At 36.6% G+C, this 15,009-nt stretch overlaps 2 protein-coding genes across 2 annotated transcripts in view; one reads left to right on the top strand and one right to left on the bottom strand.

Moving 5' to 3' along the window:
* Positions 1 to 847: 847 nt before the first annotated feature.
* Positions 848 to 15,009, top strand: part of LOC127356210 (uncharacterized) — a 34,957-nt gene continuing 20,795 nt past the window's right edge. The window contains exon 1 of the mRNA XM_051387800.1: positions 848 to 2,384. Within this exon, the coding sequence (XP_051243760.1) occupies positions 2,371 to 2,384 (14 nt within the window). The 5' untranslated portion in view covers positions 848 to 2,370. The remainder of the gene's footprint in view (positions 2,385 to 15,009) is intronic.
* Positions 7,693 to 14,050, bottom strand: LOC127356257 (uncharacterized). The gene is made up of 9 exons (XM_051387873.1): positions 13,887 to 14,050; positions 11,911 to 12,005; positions 11,763 to 11,783; positions 11,325 to 11,345; positions 10,622 to 10,642; positions 9,739 to 9,756; positions 9,021 to 9,059; positions 8,519 to 8,539; positions 7,693 to 7,925 (listed from the first exon to the last, which is right to left on the bottom strand). The coding sequence occupies exons 2-9, from the start codon at positions 11,997 to 11,999 to the stop codon at positions 7,922 to 7,924; spliced, it is 234 nt and encodes a 77-aa protein (XP_051243833.1). The 5' UTR covers positions 12,000 to 12,005; positions 13,887 to 14,050; the 3' UTR covers positions 7,693 to 7,921.

Raw genomic sequence — 15,009 nt, 5'->3', positions numbered from 1 at the left:
AAACTAGTAGTTTAACTATATTCAACACTTTAGCTTTGAAGAGTTTAGTCACAGATCCCCCATCTTAACTCAAACCTCTGTGTGTGTGTGTGTGTGTGTGTGTGTGTGTGTGTGTGTGTGTGTGTGTGTTTGTGTTACAGCCCGTACTCGCCAGGAGTCAGTATGACTATAGAGCGCTACAGGTCAACATTCAGAGATGGATTATTACCCAATGACCCTTCTACAGTGTAAGCCATCATTGTGTTACTTTATCACTTTAATATCTATGTTAGCTAACACGCTGCTATTGCTGTGTGATCTGTTTAGACAAATACTTGCTGTTTGTCAGTGTTTGACACTAATTTAATTTCACTTGTATCCACACTGACAGACACTAAAGTCAAATCAACTTCCTTTTTTGGAAGATCAACAACTGTAAATATTATAATATATAGCCTTCAAAATATTTCCATTGTCTATGATTATTAGTTATTAAAACTTTCTCTATGAAATGTGTCATATTGGTAACCATCTCCTGTATTTGAAGCTCCAATCACTGTAATTAGACACATAATGAGATTATAGTAGGTGGTGAACAGGCTGGTAGGACCGGAGGTAAACATTTTAAAGAAAGACACTCCTCTCCTAAAAAGAAGAGTTTACTGACATTAAAATGTTGATTCATTTATCAACATTTAGTACAGACACACATTACATGTAGAAGCTCTTTTGTCTTTTTCCACTCACTGTTCTCATATTTGAAATCCTGTTTCTTTAGTTTTTAATGTTTATTTTCATACTGATGAAGGAGTTTCATAACACTGTTTATTACTTTCTGCAGGAAGAAGTATGAAAAAGTACTGTGAGTATAATCTGTTAACTTCATGAAGATTCTTTCACACATAATATATTGATGAAGCTGTGAACATCATTAAAACCTCTTTAGTTTAGTTACATTCATCTTTTCTGTCACTTGTATCTGTTGTATCCACACTGACACTGAAGTTCAATGAACTTTATTTTATTGAAGATCAACAACTGTAAATATTATAATATAAAACCCTCATAATGTTCCTGTTGTCCTAGAATAATCTAATAATAATTCATGTTAAAGTGAGAAGTAGAGGAAACTACTTTAAAAAGAGGAGAGAAATCAGTCTAATTATCCAGTCTGGGACGATAAACAATGATTATTAGTTAGTAAAACTTATGGAGGAGAAATTCTTCCAAATATTGAGAGTTGTTAGTTCTCTGAAGAATTATGAAGCCAGTGTGATGAATCAAGTCCCTTTATTACATGCAGCATGGAGAGAAGACCTCAGCATGGATGTTCTCTCTCTCCACTTCCAGAATGATCTCCCTTATATACCATCCAGTACATCCAAGAACCCCTGGTGCCATATTAACAGAACCACTGTAAATCTCATGTGAAGGTTTTAGTTCTTCAACACAAATGGTTCTGTGATCTGACCCTGTGACTGTAAACAATCAATCAATCAATCAATCAATCAATCAATCAATCAATCAATCAACTCAATTTATTGTCCTCCAAGGGAGAAATTCATGTCCAGATCACTGCACCTGCAGGCAACACCATACACTCAACAAAGAAACACGCTATCCACAATTAACAAATCTACAGAAAAAACAAAACAAAAACAAACAAACAATCAAATAAATAATACATGACAGGTTACACACTCAGTGCGCCCCTTTGTTTAAAGCAGCAATAGCTGCAGGGATCAGGCTTTTCCCATAGCAAGCTTTCTTGCACCTCGATGTTCGGTACCTCTGTCCAGAAGGCAGTGGGGTGAGATATTGGTTGAGTGGGTGTGTAATTTCCAGTTCTATTGTGGTTGCAATGTGTGAGATGGCCCTGTTGTTTAGTTCTGTGAAATTGGGTGTGGGAAACAGGAGGAGCAGTATATGAGGATGGGCTGGATGATACTTTGATACAGTAGTTGGAGAAGATGGGGGGAAACATAAAGTCGTTTGAGTTTAGGGATGACAGAAAGTCTTTGCTGGCTCCTTTTGAAGATGTCAGTGGTGTGTAAACAGATTCTTACCAGACATCCTCCTACCCTAAAAAACTCACCCTCTAAACAAACTGAATACATTTACATTATAGTAGGTGGTGAACAGGCTGGTAGGACTGGAAGTAAACATTTTAAAGAAAGACACTCCTCTCCTAAAAAGAAGAGTTTACTGACATTAAAATGTTGATTCATTTATCAACATTTAGTACAGACACACATTACATGTAGAAGCTCTTTTGTCTTTTTCCACTCACTGTTCTCATATTTGAAATCCTGTTTCTTTAGTTTTTAATGTTTATTTTCATACTGATGAAGGAGTTTCATAACACTGTTTATTACTTTCTGCAGGGAGGAGATGAAGAAAAAACAGTGAGTATAATCTGTTAACCTCATAAAGATTCTTTCACACATAATATATTGATGAAGCTGTGAACATAATTAAAACCTCTTTAGTTTAGTTACATTCATCTTTTCTGTCACTTGTATCTGCTGTGTCCACACTGACACTGAAGTTCAATGAACTTTATTTTAATAAAGATGTAAACAACAGTAAATATTATAATATGTAACCCTCATAATGTTCCTTTGTAATGTCAGCAAACTGAAGTTAGCAATTATGACTTATAAAATGGTTGGTTTTTACAATCAGAATCAGAATTATTTTTATTGCCAAGTAGGTTTTTACACCTATGAGGAATGTGTCCTGGTGAAATTGGTGCATAAAATATACAAATACAAATATACAAATATACAAATCACACAAAAATCACACAGAAAAATAAAGTACTTTTAAAAATAGAAATAGATAAAGATAAAAAAGATAAGAAAAGAAAACTGTGCAGAAGACGGGGGTGCATTAATGTAATATGTAATGTAATGTAATGCATACTGTATATACAGGGTGGGTTTAAGAGTCAGTGACAAAGGGGGTACTGGGCTTTGTTAATGAGACCAGCTGCAGATGGGATGAAACTGTTTCTGTGGTGAGAGGTTTTGGTCCTGATGGACCGCAGCCTCCTGCCAGAGGGAAGTATCTCAGAGTCTGTGACCAGGGTGGGAGGGGTCAGCCGCAATTTTGCCTGCACGCCTCAGGGTCCTAGAGGTGTGATGGTACACAGCAGTCCTCGCAGAAGCTGATGTATGATCCAGACTGTTGGTAGCAGTCCTGAAAAAAAATATACCCATCTCACGGTTGTTAAACAACTGTTATGTTAAAGTTAGCTAACATTAGACAATATGCATTATCAGCTGGTGTGTTTCAAGATCGTATTTTTCCCATTGGCTGGCTAGTCCATTTCCTTGTGGAGAACTCTGGGATCTAAATTCACAGGGTGGACTCTGGTGGAATATTTTTCTCTTTTGTTAAAGACGCATATTGTGGTCGCGTTTGCAGATTCTCATATTATAGAAAACTGGACTATTGTCTTTGGCGAAGGTCTGCTCATTATCAGAATATCACCGTTAATCCAGGGGGAGAGTGGATAAAATGTACTTATTATATGGTCTCACACATGGGCGTTGTAAAACCAGAGACAGACACAGACAGAGTCATGACCACATTTTAACCTTAGTGTTAATTGAGATATAGAGTGGGATTCCTGTTAGATGGAATGATTGTATTAAATGACATATACCATTAAGAAATGTTTATCGATATTGTCCACCCCCTCTTGCAGCCTAAACACAACCCTGATTTAAGCCTAAATCTTAAATTGTACCTTCTGCAGTTTAAATAACATCCTGTGTTTATATCATGAAAAGGGACAAGGAGAGACTCTCTGCAACCCAGGAGGATGTCGGAGGTGGAATGAAAACATTGTTGAAGCACGTGAAATCTCCTGCTGGTCTGTTTACGGCATCGTGTCTCCTGCTGCTTCCAATCATCTTTATCCTGCGTCGCTATTCTGGGGCAAAGTTCTCTTTTAAACCAAGACAATGAATCTAAAAAGCAATAAGGTACTTAGATATTAAAAAGAAGGCTTGATGTCATTTTACCATACTAGGAAAAATATTGTATTTTTACTCTAATATATACTCACTTATGTATTCACATATTTTTCTAAAATCTGCCTGTGACTGGTTTTTTTTTGTACTGCACAGTTACCTTCTTGTTGCATTTGGGGTGACTTATTACTGAACTCCAACTGTAACTTTTGGTCTGGTTCTATATGTATTTATTTAATTTTAATTGGTCTAATGCTTGTAAAAATGTGCCTGGTTTAGGAAACTATCTGAAGCCAAGTATGAAAGGAGCTGGAGGGACTTACAAAAGAGGTTATTGACTGTTACAGTGGCTCTTTTTAGGGTTCGTTGAGCTCCGTCAATAAGGCATTTATCCTCTCTCTGTTTGAGAGTCTTTAAGCATAACTCTTCATCCCAGTCTGTCCCTTCGTAAATATCTTGTAGGTAAAGTGTGATTTCCTACGATCAAAAGAATAAATACAGAAACAAAGCTATCACTATACCACATGCAATGTCCTATTGGATTCAATATATTACAGGGATACAGGGAAATTGTAGCTTAATTACCTCTATAATATCTGATGTGGGATAAGGTGAGAGAAAGGCATCAACACATGATGTTCTTTCTGTGATGAGTGCTCAGAGACAACAATTCACGTTTTGGAGGAAATTGGGTTTAATGTGGGTAAAATAAAATAAAAATAAAAAACAACTTCTGAATGTTTCCTTACTTTTATTCATGCAATAATTATCACGTGTTTTTATTGGCTATGTAGTGACTGTAGACAGCAGCATTAGTTTATTCATATGTTATGACACAGTCAATAGTTATTGTGGGTAGGCTTTGTGAGGACACGTGATATGAAGAATTAGTGTATGAAATTAGTAATACAGAACTTATTGTAAACTGTCAGCTGATCTGTGCTATGAGTCAGTTTTTGCTTTCATTTGAAGTTGGCCAAATTTCGTATGCCCCAAAATTCCTTTTATGCCAATATTTGTCTTTTTTTTCTTTTTTATAAAACGAAAATGAAACAATCTGAGAAAAGATAGGGTTGGATTCCCACTATCTTCTTATAGTTATACGTTTTGTTGTAAGTTTGCTGTATGTGTAACATCACCATGGAGACAAACACAAGAGGAAACGTCTAATATAAAATGATTCAGGTGCTGCAGTTTCATATATAAATCACTGTTCAAAGATAATATGACAAGTGAATTTTAAATTCAGAAATGGCATTAATGCCCATAAATCAATTGTATTGCGTTTAATTCAAATACACATATTTATAAACTGACATATTCACACAAATAGTATGAATGTAAAATTGCCAGGTTGGACATCAGAGTAATAATAATTAGATTAATAAGAGTCCACCTGCTATACATACAGTGCTGCAGACACTATATAGATACAGTATGTGCAGTGGTAGATAAAGTACTCAGCTTCTTTACTAGAATTACAAATATGTTAAAATATTAGATCTCAAGTAAAGTCCTGATGAAAATACAAAATAAAGTAAATGTTATTTTCATCAGGAAAATGTACTTGTACTTCTTGAAGTTAAATGGGCCTGTGATTGTTTATTATTATTGATTCATCAATATGTAAGCAGCTTGTTACTTAACTTATTTTTGTAATAAATGTTTTACTGAGATTGTTGATACTGGAGAAAATGAATATCTCATCATGCATTAACCAAAATTCAACAGAAAACAAGAAATCAAAGGTATTTTCCACGTGTCCGATTAAAATTATTACAATTATGAAAAGAAAAAACAGCAAATTCTCACATTTAAGAAACCTGAACAAGAAACATTGGCATTTTTTTGGCAATCGATTAATCAACTGATCATTTGAACTCTACTTGTATATTATGTTGGGTAAAAGAAATGGTCATACTTCATAAGCTCTTCACATGTGTTGGATGTAAAACTATGTAATAATCTGAAATGTAGAGGAGTATTAGTACCCCATTACAGTTACTCAAATGTACTTAGTTACATTCCATCACTGTAATCCTGTTCTCCATTTCTGTTATCAGAGATTCCCACAAATACACAACTACATAAGTAGACACATGGACAGAGAGCGTCAACACTATTTCAGGGAGGTAAGCTGTGTCCGACCAGCAGGGGGCGCCACAGGCCTACCTGCAGAGGGTGCACCTGAGGAGTAGACCTATAGTATCTCACAAAAGTGAGTACAGCCCTCATATTTCTGCAAATATTTCATTATATCTTTTCATGGGACAACACTGAAGAAATGACACTGATACAATCTAAAGTAGTCAGTGTACAGCTTGTATAACAGTTTAAATTTACTGTCCCCTCAAAATAACTCAACACACAGCTATTAATGTCTAAACCGCTGGCAACAAAAGTGAGTACACCCCTTAGTGAAAATGTCCAAATTGGGCCCAATTAACCATTTTCCCTCCCCGGTGTCATGTGACCCGTTAGTGTTACAAGGTCTCAGGTGCGAATGGGGAGCGGTGTATTAAATTTGGTGTTATCGCTCTCACACTCTCTCATACTGGTCACTGGAAGTTCAACATGGCACCTCAGGGCAAAGAAGAACATGGCCTAGGCTATAAGAAGTTTGCCAACACCCTGAAACTGAGCTGCAGCACGGTGGCCAAGACCATACAGCGGTTTAACAGGACAGGTTCCACTCAGAACATCCCTCGCCATGGTCGACCAAAGAAGTTGAGTGCACATGCTCAGCATCATATTCAGCGGTTGGCTTTGGAAAATAGACGTATGAGTGCTGCCAGCATTGCTGCAGAAGTTGAAGGTGTCAGGGGTCAGCCTGTCAGTGCTCAGACCATACACCACACACTGCATCAAATTGGTCTGCATGGCTGTTGTCCCAGAAGGAAGCCTCTTCTAAAGATGATGCACAAGAAAGCCTGCAAACAGTTTGCTGAAGACAAGCAGACTAAGGACATGGGTTGGACTGGCTAAAGAAGCCGAGGGTCAAGGTGATGGACTGGCCAAACATGTCTCCAGACCTAAATCCTATTGAGCATCTACGGGGTATCCTGAAAACAGAAGGTGGAGGAGCGCAAGGTCTATAATATCCACCGGCTCCGAGATGTTGTCATGGAGGAGTGGAAGCTCTGGTGATCTCCATGCTCAAGAGGGTTAAGGCAGTGCTGGAAAATAATGATGGCCACACAAAATATTGACACTTTCGGCACAATTTGGACATTTTCAATTAGGGGTGTACTCACTTTTGTTGCCAGCAGTTTAGACATTAATGTCATTAAGTTATTTTTAAGGGAACAGTAAATTTACACTGTTATACAAGCTGTACTACTTTACATTTTATCAAAAGGTCATTTCTTCAGTGTTGTCCCATGAAAAGAAATATTTGCAGAAATGTGAGGGGTGTACTCACGTTTGTGAGATACTGTATGTTGGATTATCAGGATTAATACTTTAGAGGGAACTTAATCATAGTATGAAGTTTACATTCAGACTATTTGTATGCAGTCAGTTTACAAGTGTGTGTGTTTAAATTGTCTGCAATACAACTGATTTACATACAGATATATAATTAATATTCATTATAAATTCAAAATGTTTGTCATATTGTCTTCAAACAGGGATTTATATATGGAACTGCAGCACCTGAATCATAGATTTTCTTCTTGTGTTTGTCTCTTAATGGATGAATCTCTGTTCCAAATGACACAAACGACACCACAAATGTTACTACAGTAGATTTTATTCTCACAGAATAATCCAACAGAGGATGTAAATTAAATCTGTTCCATCAAACTGATTATAAGTTATTCTATTAGTTATAAACCCATAACAATAAGTTCCACATAAACAGTGATTGAGGATTAAACTGTAGAAAGAGTGGCAGCTGCAGCAGAAATGTTTCCATCCCACCTCAGATGATAAACTTCAGGACTGCAGAGACTCTTGTTCCTTTAACTGAAACACAGAACATTATTTTAACTGCATACAGAAGGTACAGTAAGATTTTATCTGCAAGAGGAGGTGGACAATATGGAAATATTTCTATCCTGGAATATGTGATTATATATCAGGATAATATATAATGTTTTATGGAAACTAATTTGAGAATCTCTTTAAAGATAAAACAAATTGGAGATAATGTACTGATATTACAATTATCTATAAATAAATAAGTCCAGACATTGGAACCGGTGATAAAGTCATTAATAAGAAAGAACAGAAATGAATACATGAAGAAGGCAGTATCATACCCTGATGCAATAATTAAGTCTAAGGGTTCAACAGAAAAATGCAATCTTTATATGGAACATGAATCCCACTCCGTTATATCAATTAACACTCATAATGAAAATATCACAAAGAACTCTTTAGTTATTCAGACAATATCCCATAAGGCTTCTTGAGCTGCAGTGTCAGTGTGGATACAACATATACAAGTGACAGAAAAGATGAATGTAACTAAACTAAAGAGGTTTTAATGATGTTCACAGCTTCATCAATATGTTATGTGTGAAAGAATCTTTATGAGGTTAACAGATTATACTTACAGACATTCCATCAACACCTCCCTGCAGAAAGTGATAAACAGTGTTATGAAACTCCTTCATCAGTATGAAAATAAACATTAAAAACTAAAGAAACAGGATTTCAAATATGAGAACAGTGAGTGGAAAAAGACAAAAGAGCTTCTACATGTAATGTGTGTCTGGACTAAATGTTGATAAATGAATCAACATTTTAATGTCATTAAATGGGGGCTCGTCCGGGATTTTAACCGTTAAAGGATTAAACCCATATATAAAAGTAAACATGAATTATTATTAGATTATTTTAGGACAATAGGAACATTATGAGGGTTATATATTATAATATTTACTGTTGTTGATCTTCAATAAAGTTTATTGAATTTCAGTGTCAGTGTGGATACAACAGATACAAGTGACAGAAAAGATGAATGTAACTAAACTAAAGAGGTTTTAATGATGTTCACAGCTTCATCAATATATTATGTGTGAAAGAATCTTAATGAGGTTAACAGATTATACTCACACATAAGTATCATCATCTGAGGAAGAAGCGTTGCCTGACCTGCAGAAAGTAATAAACAGTGTTATGAAACTCCTTCATCAGTATGAAAATAAACATCAAAAACTAAAGAAACAGGATTTCAAATATGAGAACAGTGAGTGGAAAAAGACAAAAGAGCTTCTACATGTAATGTGTGTCTGTACTAAATGTTGATAAATGAATCAACATTTTAATGTCAGTAAACACTTCTTTTTAGGAGAGGAGTGTCTTTCTTTAAAATGTTTACCTTCGGTCCTACCAGCCTGTTCACCACCTACTATAATCTCATTATGTGTCTAATTACAGTGATTGGAGCTTCAAATACAGGAGATGGTTACCAATATAACACATTTCATAGAGAAAGTTTTACTAACTAATAATCATTGTTTATTGTCCCAGACTGGATAATCAGACTGATTTCTCTTCTCTTTTTATAGTAGTTTCCTCACTTTAACATGAATTATTATTAGATTATTCTAGGACAACAGGAACATTATGAGGGTTATATATTATAACATTTACAGTTGTTGATCTTTAATAAAATAAAGTTGATTGAACTTCAGTGTCAGTGTGGATACGACAGATACAAGTGACAGAAAAGATGAATGTAACTAAACTCAACAGGTTTTAATGATGTTCACAGCTTCATCAATATATTATGTGTGAAAGAATCTTTATGAAGTTAACAGATTATACTCACTTTTTCTTCAACTTCTTCCTGCAGAAAGTAATAAACAGTGTTATGAAACTCCTTCATCAGTATGAAAATAAACATCAAAAACTAAAGAAACAGGATTTCAAATATGAGAACAGTGAGTGGAAAAAGACAAAAGAGCTTCTACATGTAATGTGTGTCTGAACTAAATGTTGATAAATGAATCAACATTTAAATGTCAGTAAATGGGGGCTCGTCCATGATTTTACCCGTTAAAGGATTGATCCCATATATAAAAGTTAATATTCATTATTATTAGATTATACTAGGACAACAGGAACATTATGAGGGTTATTTATTATAATATTTACTGTTGTTGATCATCAATAAAGTTCATTGAACTTCAGTATCAGTGTGGATACAACAGAAACAATTGACAGAAAACATGAAGGTAAATAGAGCGAAGCCTGCAAGCTAGTTCAGGCCGTCAACTCGAGCTGCGCTGATTACACACATGACATGCCTTATTCCATAATCACTAACCAAGCGCTCCCTTCCAATCTGGCAGTCTATTTAAACTGCACAATTACCCAGCTTTCCCTCTGCTCTGTTAATGCCGCTGTTGCCCCGCATCTGTATTGCTGCTGCTCTGTAAGCCCCACCACCACCCCAGCATCCACCTGTAGGCTCCGACTGGGGGTTAAGGTATTTTGGCATCACTCCCCAATATCTCATGTAAACATATCTGTGGGGAGTGATGAGGTCGGAGCCTAGACGCCAAAATCTAAATATGCTATACTGCTTCAATAAACATTTCAAACTTCAGTTGGTTGACTGAACTAAACTAAAGAGGTTTTAATGATGTTCACAGCTTCATCAATATATTATGTGTGAAAGAATCTTTATGAGGTTAACAGATTATACTCACTGTCTTTTCTTCTCCTCCTTCCTGCAGAAAGTAATAAACAGTGTTATGAAACTCCTTCATCAGTATGAAAATAAACATTAAAAACTAAAGAAACAGGATTTCAAATATGAGAACAGTGAGTGGAAAAAGACAAAATAGCTTCTACATGTAATGTGTGTCTGTACTAAATGTTGATAAATGAATCAACATTTTAATGTCAGTAAACTCTTCTTTTTAGGAGAGGGGTGTCCTTCTTTAAAATGTTTACCTCCGGTCCTACCAGCCTGTTCACCACCTACTATAATCTCATTATGTGTCTAATTACAGTGATTGGAGCTTCAAATACAGGAGATGGTTACCAATATGACACATTTCATAGAGAAAGTTTTACTAACTAATAATCATTGTTTATTGTCCCAGACTGGATAATCAGACTGATTTCTCTCCTCTTTTTAAAGTAGTTTCCTCTACTTCTCACTTTAACATTCATTATTATTAGATTATTCTAGGACAACAGGAACATTATGAGGGTTACATATTATAATATTTACTGTTGTTGATCTTCAATAAAATAAAGTTCATTGAACTTCAGTGTCAGTGTGGATACAACAGATACAAGTGACAGAAAAGATGAATGTAACTAAAGAGGTTTTAATGATGTTCACAGCTTCATCAATATATTATGTGTGAAAGAATCTTCATGAGGTTAACAGATTATACTCACTGTGCTTTCTCCAACTCCTTCCTGCAGAAAGTAATAAACAGTGTTATGAAACTCCTTCATCAGTATGAAAATAAACATTAAAAACTAAAGAAACAGGATTTCAAATATGAGAACAGTGAGTGGAAAAGACAAAAGAGCTTCTACATGTAATGTGTGTCTGTACTAAATGTTGATAAATGAATCAACATTTTAATATCATTAAATGGGGGCTCGTCCGGGATTTAATCCGTAACGGATAAAATCCTGGACGAGCCCCCATTTAACGGTAAAAGTGATGAGGTCGGAGCCTAGACGGCAAAATCTAAATATGCTATATTGCTTTAATATACATTTCAAACTTGAGTTGGCTGACTGAACTAAACTGAAGAGGTTTTAATGATGTTCACAGCTTCATCAATATATTATGTGTGAAAGAATCTTTATGAGGTTTATACTCACTGTTTTTTCTTCATCTCCTTCCTGCAGGAAGTAATAAACAGTGTTATGAAACTCCTTCATTAGTATGAAAATAAACATTAAAAACTAAAGAAACAGGATTTCCATAGTGAGGTTGTGAGTGTGTATAAGTAATAAGGGGGTTCAGCACCTCTGAGCTTCAGTCTGGTGGCCATGTTGTTCACGCTGAGAGGTTTCAGGAAGATTGACCTTTTTCTCAGACTCCTTACGCTGACTCATTGTAAGCTGCAAAGAAAATGAGTTGACATAATGTTGGTGTTAATAAGTGGAAATCCATTCTGACTAATAAAATCTTTCTTTACTTCTTCACTAAACTGAGCACTGAGCTCAGTAACAGGAAAATATTCTCCACACAAAGTCTCTGATACACTTTTAAATGCAGAATGTCTCTCTGGATGGGAGGACGAGTGAGTGCATTTAAAGAGGAACTAGAGCTGTAATTATCTCCCCACCTCCCTTTGGAAATGGGGTTATTAAGTGCACTGACTGTGGTGGATATACTGCAGTTTGTGACACAATTATAGATAGATAGATAGATAGATAGATGGATAGATGGATAGATTGACTTTTTGACAAGTACAGAACCAGCCTTCTCGATGATTTTATCAAGTCTGTTGGTGTCGCTGGCTCTGATGCTGCTGCTGCTGTCCCAACACACAGCAGCAAAGAAAATGGTTCTGGCAACAACAGGCTGGTAGAAGATCTTCCCCTTCTTGTACACAGCCTCGGTGTTAGATTTCCAGTCCAGTCTGTCTAACCCTAACCCTATCTATAGTCCTCCACAACCTCCCCCCTGATCCGTAGTGGCTGTGAAGGCCTCCTCTTCTTCCTACCGAAGTCGATCACCATCTCTCTGGTCTTGTTGACATTCAGCCTCAAGTGATTCTGTTCGGACCACTCTACAAAGTTGTCTACCAGTGTCCTGTAATCACACTCATCTCATCCTGGGTGAGATGACATCAGGGCCTGCAGCCTTTCGCTGATGCAGTTTTTCCAGCTGCCTCTTTACCTGGCCTGTAGTCACCGTTGGGCGGGGGGTTGGTGCAGATGTCATCAGTGGAGGAGGAGGAGGGGATGGGGGGGAAGGAACAGAGGGCAGATGGAGAGGTGTTGTACAGCAGAGTGCTGGGGGGAGGGTTGAGCCATTTGGGACAGTGTGAGTCTGTAGGGGGCTGGGGATGCCAGATGGGCAGCAGGAGGTGAGCTAAACCTGCTGAAAAACTGGTTATACTGGTTAGCTCTATCCAGGCTCCCAGATGTCTGCCTGTCTTTCCCCTTCATCCCTGTGATGTGCTTCATGCCCGCCCACACATTCCTCACACTGTTCTGTTGGAGTTTGGCCTGCAGCTTTCTCCTGTAGTTGTCCTTGCACGTTATAAGTAGTCTTACAGACATTAAACACTTTAAGGAACTGTCAATTCTGTGAACTCACATGTAATCAAACTAGTAGTTTAACTACATTTCGCAGTAGCTTGCTGGTAGTTTGACTACTTTCATATTTACACACCAAATCGCTGAGTTATTTTGCTTCCTTCCATTTTTCTGTGTAGTAAATTATTGAAATTAATTATTTTTAACAATTTCAAGAAAATGCTTATGTCTTTTAAACAAGAGATTCTGTTGTGATAAGTAAAAAGATATTTGTCCATTGTTTCTGTTGGAGTTCCCATATGGGACTGACTTGTTTTCGTCTCGGGTTCCATTCCTTGGTGCTCGATTGTCAACTGTGAGGAACATTTAGCTATAAAGCAGTTTTAAATCTTTTGAATCTAAATTGATATTTGTATTAGTGGCATCGTGACTTTTTTGTTTGATATTGTGATATGATTTAGTCGAGTTTTGTCCAGTTTTTGGCTCTGGTAAACCACAGAAACAACTGTCAAAAACAGATTTTAGTGTTGAAGCGAACAAAAATAACTATTTTAATTCTGGTTTCCTTGTTTCCTTGTTTCATCACTCTTCCTTAGATGAAACAATAAAGAAAAACGCATTAATTCTATTGTATTGGCTGTGTACGAAACTTACAACATTAACTGATTACAGTGATGATACACAGACCCTGATGATAGGTTGAATTAAAGTATAGAAAGAATATAGTTACTTTACCTTTAGATGGTGAAAAACACAGCGTCACAGGTACAGGACACACTGTTCATCTGCACTGAGACACCAGGTATGTATACAAGCATATATGAACACAGACACACCCTGATTTAGTTCAGCCCCCACAGCAACATACTGACAGGTTGAGGGGCTGACAGAACAAACCAAACAGGTTCTGAAATATTATTTATTCTCTCTATCCAACAGGCAGCTGCACAACCTTTATGTGTGTATGTGTAACTGAGTACATTCACCCAAGTATTGTAATCAAGAACAATGCTGAGTGTTTTCTTTTCATTCATGCTGGTCACTGCAACCCAGTACCCTAAAGTAAGACACACACACATGCAACAAACCCTCTTTTCCTGTTCCTGCTGTTTGGTTGATATTTAACAGTTTATGTGATTAGCAACAGTGCACACATGTAATGCAGTCAGTAGTTATAAAGGATAAGACAGGTAATGGTAAAAGATTTTTAAAAAAGTATTAAAGATTGTCCATCTTATGTCTTGTTGATTGTTTCTTTTATGTCTGTTAAATTGTTGATTGTTTATTTTATGTCTTTTCTATTTATAGAACAGTTATTTTATTGCCTTTTGCACCGTGGGTCCGAGAGGACTGTAATTTCATTTGTGCTGTATGTCGTGCATGTATAGCACATCTGACAATAAAGATGACTAGACTTGACTTAATTATACATTAGAGGGGGAGGGGTGTTTTGTTTCTGTTCAGGGTCTAGTCTGTTCAAGCACCCTTTTTAAAAAGGAAACATGTTTTAAGGTTGACTTAAATGTATTTGTAGTTGTTAACATGTTGGATAAGGTATTGTCTTTGTGAATGGTTTGAATGATGTAATTGATACAGTCTTTTTAATAGAGGGAGCCAGCAGGATAAAAGGGGGCCTGTGGCTGATCTGGACTGACAGAGAAAGACAGACAGACCCCCACAGACCCTAGCTCCTGCCCTGAGCCTATTTAATGTTTAAAATGAACAACTGGCAGATGTAGGACATATTCTGTAAATAAATGTGGAATAAATAACTCTTACTGAGGTGTGTGTGAGTGCTGGTGGCTGTCTGACAGCCTCAGAGCTGTTTGTCATTGTTCAGATGTTGCACTTACCGACC

This window comes from Dicentrarchus labrax, unplaced genomic scaffold (genome assembly GCF_905237075.1).
Source record: "Dicentrarchus labrax unplaced genomic scaffold, dlabrax2021, whole genome shotgun sequence".
In the NCBI taxonomy this organism is placed as follows: Eukaryota; Metazoa; Chordata; class Actinopteri; family Moronidae; genus Dicentrarchus; species Dicentrarchus labrax.
The sequence above is the reverse complement of the archived record's forward strand: the minus strand, read 5'-3'. Positions and strand labels throughout refer to the sequence as shown.